This window comes from Taudactylus pleione, unplaced genomic scaffold, assembly GCF_031769625.1.
Source record: "Taudactylus pleione unplaced genomic scaffold, aTauple2 ptg000125l, whole genome shotgun sequence".
Taxonomy (NCBI): Eukaryota; Metazoa; Chordata; class Amphibia; order Anura; family Myobatrachidae; genus Taudactylus; species Taudactylus pleione.
Genome location: NW_028284527.1, coordinates 5760183 through 5773865, shown reverse-complemented (window position 1 = coordinate 5773865; position 13683 = coordinate 5760183). Strand labels below are relative to the sequence as shown.

Below are 13683 nucleotides of genomic sequence, written 5' to 3'. Positions count from 1 at the left end.
GAATGAATGTATTACAGTCATTTCCAGGTCCAGGTTACTAGGGCTGCGCAGCAGAATCAGCGTGAGCTTGTGTATTTTATGTCATCTAGATTATAATTCAGCACTGAATACAACCAGAGAATAAACCAAACTGTACACCATTTCCTAAACTCATTCTTTGGAGCAGAATGGGATTGAAATACCGGCGGCTGTTTAGCTGCCGGTTCAAATCCCGACTGTACAAGTCCAACAGGAGGATATCCCGACTGGGGCTGGTAAGTATTGTAACCCCCCTCTCCCCACCCCTCCTAATCCTTGGTAGCGCCAAGCGTCTTTTCGTGTCACTTTTTCCCTTCAAATATGTCTTATTCACACAGCAATGGAATTAGGACGCACAAGCAGTTCCTGCTGCTTAAAATGATATGCGGCATGCCTATATTCTGTGTGCGACTGCGGCTGTATCTGCATGCTAAACACTACGTTACAGTGTCATAGCCACTGACAGTACATTTCACATGCAGATACACCCACAGTCGCTCACAGAACCATAGGCATGCCCCATATCATTTTAATCAGTAGAAGCTGCTTGTGATATTCGCATCACTATATGAATAAAATGCATTTTTATGGAAAACATTTGCAGGAAAAGAAGCTTGGCGCTACTGAGACGCACAGCACTCATGCGTTATGTTTAATGCGATTTGGAGCATGTATGTGGACACATCTGTATATATTTGTGTACAGTATCAATGGATTTAATAGTGTTCAGACAAAGCAATAAATAAATTAATATTAATAATAATAAAAACACAGAATAGTTTTGCCTGGTTAATAACAGCCACAGTATCCTGATCTGAGATCTAATGCTATGGACGGCTGTCTAACCAACCTAAATGTACGCTTACATTTTCAACAGTTCCTGTTCACAACATCTATATGCTATGGTTATAATATTACTAACGTTCATCAAGTTACTTCATTATGATCTCTTGATTAATAAATATTTAATTAGCGGATTGAGTACTTTTTTTTCTTTTTCCCTGCTTTCCTTGCTGTATATTCAATATGTGATTTGGCATGGGATGTAGTTAGATTACCAGCGGCCAGGATGACGCCCGTAGGAATCCCAACAGTGGAAGCACGAACGGGGACTAAAGATAGGCATCGAAATCCCGACGCCTATCTCTAGCCCCACGCCGAAACCCTGATAGCCGGCATCCCGAACTAAGGTAAGCGGAGCTTCTTAGGTCTTAGCTGCAGGGGGGTTGGGGGGAAGGGGGTTAGGTTTAGGCACTCCGGGACGACTTAGGGTTAGCCACCACGAAGAGAGGGTTGGGGAGGGGGGGAAGAGGGGTAGTGTTAGCTTACTTACCACCCGTGTCGGGATCTTTATATTCAGATATTGGGATGCCGCTGTCAGACTTGAGCTGCCGGTATTTCATACCCATTCTATTTGGCATACCCTATGCTTTTACTACTTTTACATTTATTGTAGCGGTTTATTCAGATTCTGTTTAAAAACAAACAAAAAAAAACCGGTACATTCTCCTCTCCAATATTAGAAAAGAAAAAGAGTTGATGGTTGTGGGCGCACAGGAAAATTAAATAAAGTAAAATGTAACTTTTATTGGTTACCACCTAATATGAATATCCCCAATTACAGGGGAAGATACAGTGAAATATAAGGTTTAAAAGAATGATATCTAACAAAACATACATATAATTAAAAAGGCAGATCCACTGATTTGTTGTTGTTGTGCAAAATGTATTACTATTTATACATGTATCATATGGAAGGAATCATTACATATAATTGTCTATAATATTGGTAATTTCCTATCCACTATAAATGCTATGACATATAAGCGGCCAAACATCCACTCCTTGTTGTTCGGAGTGTCAGACTAACATATATTGTATCTAGTGTATCACATGTGGTGCTGTATTTGCAAATTATAGCTTTAATGATGTTAATCCTCCCCAACAGGTAAGTATCACAACCCGTAGGATGGATACAGTGCAACAGTGAATGGATAAATTATGTTATTACCATCAGTATGTTACTTCAAAATTATTATTGTGTTGCTATTTGCACCTCATTGTTAGGAAATATCATACCTCCATACCAAAATGTCAATATGTTCTAGTCGATACGCTATCTAGAGGAGAGGTTAATATCCAAAATCTCCTCTTGATTGTGTGTAATGAAAATAACAGCTCATCATAATTTTGATCTATCAACTCATATACCCAGTTATTGGGCTGTTGTTAAATGAGTGGTAATAGTATCATTTTTGCACATTCCTTCAGTATATTGAAAAATATCAGCATTATTGTAACACAATATCAGGAAGTAAGGAATTATTTGTGCCAGCGTTCCTCTAGATAATTTTCTCACATAGATAGGCTATCTTTATTAGATTAATATAATAATTCCTTAATCAAAATAATTTCATTATTTTCATATGCTGGTTATATCTCAGCACACAGTGATGTCAGCTCTTTATTGCTGCTGATTATGCTGTATGCAAGAAGAGGGTGCTAACAACACTATATTTCATACAAATTTTTAAACTATACAATAGTTGCCAATATAGCAGTGTCAGTATATGAGCTCTCATGAATAGAGAGAAAGTAATGAGCTATTTTGCAACAGTCTAACTCATTTGGCATATATAAGCCTGCTAGCATGTAACAGGGTATTGACACCCTTCATGCTGCACGTGTCACTTGTATTATACAGTATAGGATTTGGATGTCCATATGATAACACTCACTGTATGATATTATCTTTTTGATTCTAATTGCAACATATCAATCTGCTGGTATTAATTGTATCAAGTTTTGCCCAAGGACAAACTAACATGTTCCAAAATTGGTCACACCGTGCATGCCGCTAAGGTGAACTCTTACGTACTAAGAGGAATTGTTCTGATGTAGAAACTTACAATCTCAGACAAAGAGAACTTAGTACCCCCGACAGGGGTTATAGTCACAATCTAATCAAAAGATCGATTAGGGAAGTGGAGACATATTCTAGGGATTCGCTTCTTAAACCGAAACTTATATGCAATAAAGAGGAACCTATAAGATTCGCTGGCACTTTCAATACTCACTAGAGAAATATTAATAACATCCTCCAGAAACACTGGCCAATACTCAAGACGGACCAAGAACTTAACAGAATGTTGCCTGACAAGGTTCAAACGAGTTGGAGGAGATCTCGCAATATTAAAGATCACCTTGTACACAGTCACCTTCCTGCTATATCATGTAACAACCGCAGCAAGAAGGGATCTTATCGCTGTGGTTGCTGCAAAGCATGTAAATACATGGTTCCAAAGGAGCGGTTCTGTGACAAATATAACTATAAATGATTTATATCCTCCTATATAACATGTACTACTGTGGGTGTTGTTTATTGCATGGAATGCCCATGCCATATGGTTTATATTGGCAAAACATCTAGACCTTTGAAGACCAGATTATTAGAACATGTGGGAAACATTCGCAAAGCCAATAAGGACCAAGCTAGGTTCAGAACTTTTAACATCAGTAGCTAGACACTTTCAAAAATTTCACAACAGTGATCCCACAGGTTTACAGGTGTTCGGTATGAGACATAAAACTTGGAATTAGAGGGGGAGATTTGGATCGAGAATTGCTGAAATGGGAAACAAAAATGATATTTCTCATGAACAGCCTGCATCCGGGAGGCCTTAATGAAGCAAATAGCTACGTCCCATTTCTTTAATTTAAAAAAAATTGCTGGTATCAATCTCTATATAGGGTGGCTTTTAGACATTTATTACAACAGAGAAGAGATTATTTTATTACATCTTACCATCTATAATATCATATCACAGAATAAAAATTCCATTTTATACTATCTAATGGTGGGATTGTTATTTTTACATCCATGGAAGAATCAGGATAGGGTCAATACTAGGTATGGCTAAGCACATGATATTATATAAAGCATTGTGTGGAACAAGTGGGACATAACCAGGATGATGACCTTTTTTCAGGATTGAACTACATTGCCAATTGGTAGCATATCAACGTTGATTTTAGTATGACACTTTAAGACTTACTTAGAGGTGTTAGTAGAATTGTATATGTAGATTATAAGTGCACTCTACTTTCTATACAAGTAACTGATTTAATAATTTGATTAGATAGCATGGTACAGTGTTGACACATTTTTCTCTTTTTTCAAATTCTTTTTTTTTGGTTGTATTGTTTTATTGCTATCACTTCACTCTTTCTTGAATTGTCCATGTTACACATACTTTCACTTGATTATCCCATTCAGGTTCACTATTTTACTATATTAAATTTATGATATAATAATTTTTTCACTGTATTTATTTTTTCTTTCCCCCTTTTGTGTATATTCAAGGAGGGTTTTATGTTCACAGATATTTTTCCTCTCTCTTCTTATAGATATTCAAGGAGGGCATCATATTCACAATCAGATGATCACAATAAACATTTACATCATGTTAATGCATCAGTCACTTTTGAGTTAACTATTTCACTGAACTTTTTTCTCCAGTCACTATCACTATTTTCTATGATATTTGTAAGGTCAACTGACAGTTAAACAATGAATAATAACAAAAACTATTAAATATATTTCTTGTCTATTAATATTTATGACACATCTAGGCAAGCCTCTCTTATAATGTTGTATTTACCTCGTATACTATCACTATAATTTTCGATTATTATCTCCGGATTGATTTCTATGGATTGTGAATTGATAATCCCACTGTTAGTAATATGACTCATTGACCAATCATTAACTGGACAGCCTGCTTATAGCAGACGTCCACAAACATCTCAATTGATATATCCTATTTTTTATTGGCTGAAACTCCGATTGTGTGATCGGGATTACCAGACACTAACCAATATGTGTATTAACATTTTTAGGTTGATTAACAGCCCCCTTTTATACTTTAGATAATCTCATCCCTTTCCTGTGTTGCATATGATGACAAGTGTCATGTATAATAATATGTCTTGTATATGTAGAATCTAATCATTAAGCACAGATTGCAAAATATCAATTAATAGATGACAGTCTGTCTGCAATCGCTCATCTTTGTATAATAGAAATATTTATCCACTACCTGTTAGACGAATAATTCATTGAAGTTATTTGTTTACATAACGTATAACTAGATACACCCCCTCATCCATTGGATGGAGTTCCGATCACGTGATCGGCACTAATGGATGTGACTTACTACATAATGTCACACGTGAGTGTTGCTGTAAACTATCCCTTATTGGATGGTGACTACATGTGACCTAGGATCTCATTCTGATTGGAGTTCCACCTTAGAATAAATAACTGGCCAAGCTGAACAATCGGGTTCAGCCTTGAAAAAGCTGCTCGCAGTGAAATGCACGCGTCAAGGCATCACTGGCAGTTCCATGTTGTTTGTTTGTTGTGTTTAATATGTATATACTGATTTAATACAAGACGCTATGTAATGGCATGCACGGTGTGACCAATTTTGGAACATGTTAGTTTGTCCTTGGGCAAAACTTGATACAATTAATACCAGCAGATTGATATGTTGCAATTAGAATCAATAAGATAATATCACTACAGTGAGTGTTATCATATGGACATCCAAATCCTATACTGTATAATACAAGTGACACGTGCAGTATGAAGGGTGTCAATACCCTGTTACATGCTAGCAGGCTTATATATGCCAAATGAGTTAGACTGTTGCAAAATAGCTCATTACTTTCTCTCTATTCATGAGAGCTCATATACTGACACTGCTATATTGGCAACTATTGTATAGTTTAAAAATTTGTATGAAATATAGTGTTGTTAGCACCCTCTTCTTGCATACAGCATAATCAGCAGCAATAAAGAGCTGACATCACTGTGTGCTGAGATATAACCAGCATATGAAAATAATGAAATTATTTTGATTAAGGAATTATTTATATTAATCTAATAAAGATAGCCTATCTATGTGAGAAAATTATCTAGAGGAACGCTGGCACAAATAATTCCTTACTTCCTGATATTGTGTTACAATAATGCTGATATTTTTCAAAATACTGAAGGAATGTGCAAAAATGATACTATTACCACTCATTTAACAACAGCCCAATAACTGGGTATATGAGTTGATAAATCAAAATTATGATGAGCTGTTATTTTCATTACACACAATCAAGAGGAGATTTTGGATATTAACCTCTCCTCTAGATAGCGTATCGACTAGAACATATTGACATTTTGGTATGGAGGTATGATATTTCCTAACAATGAGGTGCAAATAGCAACACAATAATAATTTTGAAGTAACATACTGATGGTAATAACATAATTTATCCATTCACTGTTGCACTGTATCCATCCTACGGGTTGTGATACTTACCTGTTGGGGAGGATTAACATCATTAAAGCTATAATTTGCAAATACAGCACCACATGTGATACACTAGATACAATATATGTTAGTCTGACTCTGACACTCCGAACAACAAGGAGTGGATGTTTGGCCGCTTATATGTCATAGCATTTATAGTGGATAGGAAATTACCAATATTATAGACAATTATATGTAATGATTCCTTCCATATGATACATGTATAAATAGTAATACATTTTGCACAACACCACATCAGTGGATCTGCCTTTTTTTTTTTTTAATTATATGTATGTTTTGTTTGATATTCATTTTAGGTAATAAATAAAGTAAAATTTAACTTTTATTGGTTAATTTTCCTGTGCGCCCACAACCATCAACTCCCTTTTTCTTTTCTAATATTTGATTCAATTTAGTTGATTAGGGCTGCACCCCGTCAATATATGAATTATTGAATCAACATCGTATAGGGGCCTAGAACCAATTTAAGGACAGAGTGCAGACACTTTCCCACTTCCCATTCCCCTTTATTTCATGACATTCTCCTCTCCGCAGACACTGAACAGTGGAGAAGACCCAAGCAGAGTATTACTGGGGACTTTACTTAAAGAGTGGTGGTCGTCCCAAAGTTGAAAATCCCTCATGTGTATGCAACTCATTACAGTAAATCAAACATTTGAGGAAACCATTCTTACCAGATTAATGGAAAAATTATAATACTGACAAAACAACAACAGAAAGTAGAGATGGATGTGTAGAAATATATTAACAATATGTGTGTGTTTATATTCCATACATGTATACATCCATGCATGTGTGAATAAACTGTATATTATACACACACACACGGCAGCACTCAATGCAGGCTCAGTAAGCAAAAGCAGGTTTGCGGAATCTGCATTGAGTGCTGCTGGTCATCTCTGCATACGGTGCTGAGCCCCGTCGGGAGCTTATTGTGGAGGGCACCTGCATTGCACTATGCAAGCTAACAGATGAGGAGTGCTGCTTGCATGGTGGATTGTAAATATATAAGTACTTACCAGGCAGTTTCTTTTTTACTGGATATTGATCCGGTTTCTCAGGACATTTTATAGTTAATGCTATAAAAAGGAACATAAAAGACATATATGGATTACAATATATAGCTGCAGGGGTGTTTCTAGAGAGGAGGGGGCCCGTGTGCAGTCTCAGACACTGGCCCCCTCCTCTGTCCGGCGGCTGGCAGCGCACTGAGCTGTGCGCGGCCAGCGTCGAGTTAGAGACTCTGGGCACTAGAGTGCGCCTCGAGTCTATAGAGTATGCGCAGATCACCGGGAAAGTGGCAGCGGCGGCCATTTTCCCTGTACTGCGCATACGACGGGAAAATGGCTGCGGCGGCCATTTTCCAGTCGTTTTTACAGCGCCGTACCCCAGTGCCAACGTGGGACTCCGGAGAGGTTCCTAACACAAACATTCAAACAAGCTGCCAACAACAAAACCCAGCAGCTACAATGGCTCTAAAGCAGAAGTTCCCAAACTCCACTATTACAGTTCACATTTTAAAGCTGGCCACACATCTAAAGATTATCTGTCCAACCAGCCAACTAGTTGATTGGTTGGAATGAAAATCTGGTAAGGTATGAAAGCAAATGACAATCAGCAATTTGCTCCCAAACGCTGGAAAATGGACAAAAACTGTTGTTCGAACAAATAGTTTAGATCAAACATTTACCAAACTTGTCTGAATGACCATTTTCATCTGTTTTCTGGCATTTATCAGCAAATTGTTGATCATCATTTACTCCCATACGTTACCAGAGTTTCATTCCAACCAACCAACAAGTTGGCTGGTTGGATGTGAAGGCCCCCATACATCAGCAATCTGAAAACCACAATTGAACAATTTGAAGATTTATTGCCTGATCTAAGAATCGCCCAATCGACCAATCTGCGCCCATACACTACAGATCTTTTTCAGTGATTTGCAGATCGATTGCAGCAAACACAGATCTGGCAATCTTGAGAGGCCCATCATTTTACTAGTAACGGTCTGCAAATCTGCTGATCATGTCCATACATTAGCAATCTACAGCCCCAATCGATCTGTGAAATTCAACATGTTGGACAATCTGATTAAACAATTCCAATCACTTTTTGGTTGCAATCTGCGATCTGTGAAGCCCATACATTGCAGATTTTTATACACAAGCGATTGCAAATTGCACGATTGCTGCAATCCATCTCTGATGTATGGGGGCCTTGAGTTGGTCTAGTGTGTGGCCAGCTTAAGGCTATCCATGCTTGAGTACAGGTGCCTTAATTAGTACCACAGTCAATTTGATTTACCCACTTGGACTCAAACATGGATATCTTTAAAACATGGACTGTAATGGTGGAGTTTGGCAACCTCTAAGGCAGAAAAAAAAGAAACCTTCATTAAACATTTTAAAGCTGTGTGCAAAACATATATTCATTTAAATAAAAATTAGAACACATACAGACAACCCTTTGCATCTTGTATTTTATCCATAAGGCAGCAGTAATCCATGATATTAACTAAACCTGGAGATATCCACAAGTGAAACCATTCCAATTTTGATTACTCCAATTACATTTTTTCCATCTTATTTTGGGTGAAAACTTTGCATTAGCAGAACACAAGTAGGATCAATTTGCCAGTATAACATACACTGTACCACAACATTGTAAAGCTCAACCTTTGTTTATCGTGTTCTTAACTAGTGCAGTAACATTTATATGATGGTGGCATACAAGTTATATCACATCTGAATATCGAGATCAGTTATCAATAGGAAATAAAAGTGGTCACACAAGTGAAAGCTTTGCTAGAACGAGTACTTATCGAGAGACTAATAGGGGTATTCAATATGGAGCGAAAACTCAGTTTTTGCGATGTTTTCGCACCAATTACGTAATTTTCGGAGGTTTTGGTTTTACACCGTATTCAATTTCAAAGACTTTTCGCAGGTTCGAAAAGTCTTTGAAAAAAACAGGGATAACTTTTCACCACTGAATAGGTGGCAAAAAAAGTGCAGAATTGGGGTTTAGGGGTGCAGGCTTAAAAAAAATAGCCTGCACCCCTGGGAATGACATTTTAAAAATAACGGTCAGCTTATTATCAGCTGATAATAAGCGGGAGTACGCTTATTATCAGCTGATGGTGTTAATCTACAATTTTACCGCTGCTATTACATTCTGCTATAAAGTACCCATAGACACAGTAGCCTTTGCTGATCGGGACCTCCCCCTGCAGTGTTATCACTGTATTGACCAGCTGAAGGGTAACTATTGAGCTTCATCTGTTCACCCGCAGGGAATATCTAAAGCATTATCAGTGAACTGGACGGTATTATTTATGTGCACTGGGACGCCAGTGACACTGAATAGTCCGAATTTGTTGCCCTACAATTATCAGCACACTGGATATGCCTGATGGAAATTGATTAGCTGTTTAATTGTTTCAGGATTTTTGCTGCACTATATACATTGTTGCAGATTACAAAGATACAGCGTCCTAGCATTTGCTAGAATTTTTCCTGCACACCTCTTACCAGGATCCATTTTGCGCATCACAATTCATAGATTTAGAATATGATTGCTGCTATATATATTTGTGATATGATATTGGGTCGCAGGTTTATTGATTAGTATAACTAATTGTGTTTTATATGTATTGTGGGTTCTTACCTCAAACTACATTTATTTAGTATTTTATTGTTGTTTCACATGTGCATTTTTATTTTTTCATGTGTACAGAAATAAACCTATATTGGGTATATTAAACAACTCTCCTTGTTTATAATAGAGAGCACTCCATTACCATATACACCTTTTGTACCAGCGCAATCATTTTTGCTATTTCAGAGTTTACTGCTAAACTCTCACATTTTCTAAACTGTCACCCCATTACATTTGGCCCATCTTGTTCATGTTGTGGCCACAAAATGCAATACAGCAACACATGACTAGCAGAACAGTGTGCACAGTAGGTCATCAATATTAAAATATACATTGTTACAGTGTAATACGGTTTACTCAGCACCCAAATCTATGACACTGTGTTGTCAGTTTTTTGGAACGGACCAATGTTTATTTATGTGCATTTCTGAACTCACGCATATAGACATAAATAAAAAACTTACTAAGTAACTGGTTTTTCAAGGCATATGGCTGAAGTGGCTTAATCTCTGCATCATCAGGAGCCCCGAATTCTGTAAAAAGAACAATGTCAATATTTGTTAAGGAAAATAAGTAAAAATATTTCTAGCCAATTTATTGTTATTTAAAAGCAAAATGTCACTATCAAAAGATCAGGTATTTCTATCAACATACTTCTCTCAGTATTAATGTTACTATTACAAACGTGTCCTTATATAAACTAATGCTGCAGTTGCACTAAACAGCTCTTTTTCTCCCAAAATGACATATTGAGGCTAGGTGTATGAGGACACATCCGTACAAATACAATTCCTACACAACACATCATCAATGCTAAATGTCTGAAATGCAAAATCAGCTTTAGGATACGTTCAGTATCATGGCACATGGGCTTTCAGAGTCTAGAATACCGAAGCCGGAATCCCAAACACTTGTCAGAATCTCAAAGGTAAGTAGCAGGGTTAGGCACTAAGGGTCGAGGGTTAGGGTGCAGGGAGGGGAGAGGTTAGGTTTAGGCACTAAAGGGGGGGGGAGGTTAGGTTCAGGCACCGGGGATTGAAGGTTAGGGTAGAGAGGGGGAGGGTTCGGATACCGACCAACAGGTGTCTGTATCCTAACCCTGTTGGGATGCTGGCGTCGGGTTCCCGAGCGCAGGCATCCTGTACCCAACCCATAAAGACTATGAAGCCAAAAGAAGTGTCAGAACTGTGCTCCTGACTGTTCCAGCACAAATAAAGCCCTGCATATCCCATCAGCCCACTGTAGACCCAGCTTCATTGTTCCTGACACTGAAACAGGTTGTTACATATCAGGTTATAGTAATTCCTCCTTTGATTAATAAAGGCTTACAGCATCCTGGCCATAACCAATGTCAGTTGTTAGTATATATCACCACTGACACATTCACGGTTTGTAATGCACTGTATATTACACAAATGGGAATGCCCGAGTCCTATTTTATCTAAGAAGGGGGTCTATTTATTAAAGGGTGAAAAACCCTATGGCCAGAGCTTTGCCCTATACTTTAAGGGAGCATTCTCATCGATAGTACCTATTAAATAAAGACAGTGATCCTATCCTAAATAGATATAAAATAAGCGAAAAAAAAAATGTATTTAAAAAAAATAATTCTGCAAGTTGTTTATAAATAAAACTATATATATATATATATATATATATATATATATATATATTATATATATATATATATATATATATATATTTTATATTGTTAATTTTTATCCATTTTAATTATCGATTTTACTAAGTGGAATTGAAAGTCTGGGTTGTCAGAACTATTGCACATACACAAGCCATGTCATGAATGCACTCTAGGAAGAGCAGAGCGATGTCTTGTTTAACAATATGAAACTGACTGGATCAGGTTGTGTGGGAGCTGGGTTACTTGTTTATTGCAAAATACCACACAACAAGGCAGACGACGACAATATATGCTCATTACCACAAAAGTATGTTTGCTAAGACTAAACAACTAATTTTAATTGGAGGGAGCACAGAAGCCTAGTTAGAGAATGCCAAGCATGTGTGTTTCCCATTCTGGGCTTACAATGGGCTATGTGGCCCGACTTCTACTGTTCGTGTCCACTCTTGTGTGTGTTTTACAATTGCTGCGTACTTACAGATATGGTCACTTTGGTACTAGCACACTAGCTTCCATTTCAGAGCGGTTGCCTGAGGTCAGCAGCCAATTACAGGAGAGGACAGCTGCTAGGCAGACATTCTGAAAGGGTTTTTTTTATTCTCCCTAGTATTTTGTGGACAGCTTTAAAGCTTAAAGTGTCATTTATCATGTGTAATATTTATATATATATATATATATATATATATATATATATATATATATATACACACACACACACACACACACACACACAGACATGTATACAGAGCTATGCAGAAGTTTTAGGCAGGTGTGGAAAAAATGCTGCAAAGTAGGAATACAATAAAAAATAGAAGTGTTAATAGTGTATTTTTATCAATTAAAATGTAAAGTGAACGAACAGAAGATAACTCTAAATCAGATCAATATTTGCTGTGACCACCCTCTGCCTTCAAAACAGCATCAATTCTTCTAGCTACACTTGCAGTTTTTGAAGGAACTTGGCAGGGAGGTTGTTCCAAACATCTTGGAGAACTAACCACAGATTTTCTGTGGATGTAGGCTTTATCAAATCCTTCTGTCTCTTCATGTAATCCCAGACAGACTCAATGAGGGGACATATCACTTCCAGGACTCCTTGTTGTCCTTTATGCTGAAGATAGTTCTTAATGACATTGGCTGTACAGTATGCTTGGGGTCACTGTCCTGCTGTAGAATAAATTTGGAGCCAATCAGATGCCTCCCTGATGGAGAGAGGTACAATGAGTGTCTGCAGGCAACAGTGAAGCATAGTGGAGGTTCCTTGCAAGTATGGGGCTGCATTTCAGCAATTGGAGTTGGGAATTTGGACAGGATTAATGGTGTCCTCAATGTCAATAAATACAGGCAGGAACTTATCAATCATGCAATACATACATGCCTACTCTCCCGATTCAGGTGCCGCTCCAGTCCCCCCCACAATTCAGCCCCAAACACCCGAAGCAGTGGGGCTGATGGCGCGATTCTCACCAAATCGCGTCATCATAACCCCGCCCCCTGCTCCACAATGGCAGAAATCTCGGCATTGTGTAGCAGGGGCGGGGTCAAAATGAGGCAAGTGCATGACTCCACCCTTGCCCCACCCCTAAACATGCCCCTCTATGCCGGCCCGCCCTTCTGTTAAGCCGATCCGGCTTCTCCCTCCAGGAAGGGTACCCAGGGTATCGGCAAGTATGATGCAATACCATCAGGGAGACGTCTGATTGGCTCCAAATGTATTCTGCAGCAGGACAACGACACCAAACATACAGCCAATGTCATTAAGAACTATCTTTAGTGTAAATAAGAACAAGGAGTACTGGAAGTGATATGGCCCCGACAGAGCCCTGATCTCAACATCATCGAGTCTGTCTGGGATTACATGAAGAGACAGAAGGATTTGAGAAAGCCCACATCCACAGACGATCTGTGATTAGTTCTCCAAGCTGCTTGGAACAACCTTCCTGCTAAGTTCCTCCAAAAACGGTGTGCAAGTGTCAG

General features: G+C 38.0%; 1 protein-coding gene across 2 annotated transcripts in view; it reads right to left on the bottom strand.

Moving 5' to 3' along the window:
* TBCE (tubulin folding cofactor E) overlaps window positions 1–13683 on the bottom strand; it is a 121673-nt gene that overhangs the window by 3124 nt on the left and 104866 nt on the right. For both annotated transcript variants that reach the window (XM_088472506.1, XM_088472507.1), the window contains 2 exons: window positions 10529–10597; window positions 7427–7486 (listed from right to left, as the gene is read on the bottom strand). In XM_088472506.1, coding sequence (XP_088328632.1) covers window positions 7427–7486; window positions 10529–10597 — 129 coding nt within the window. The remainder of the gene's footprint in view (window positions 1–7426; window positions 7487–10528; window positions 10598–13683) is intronic.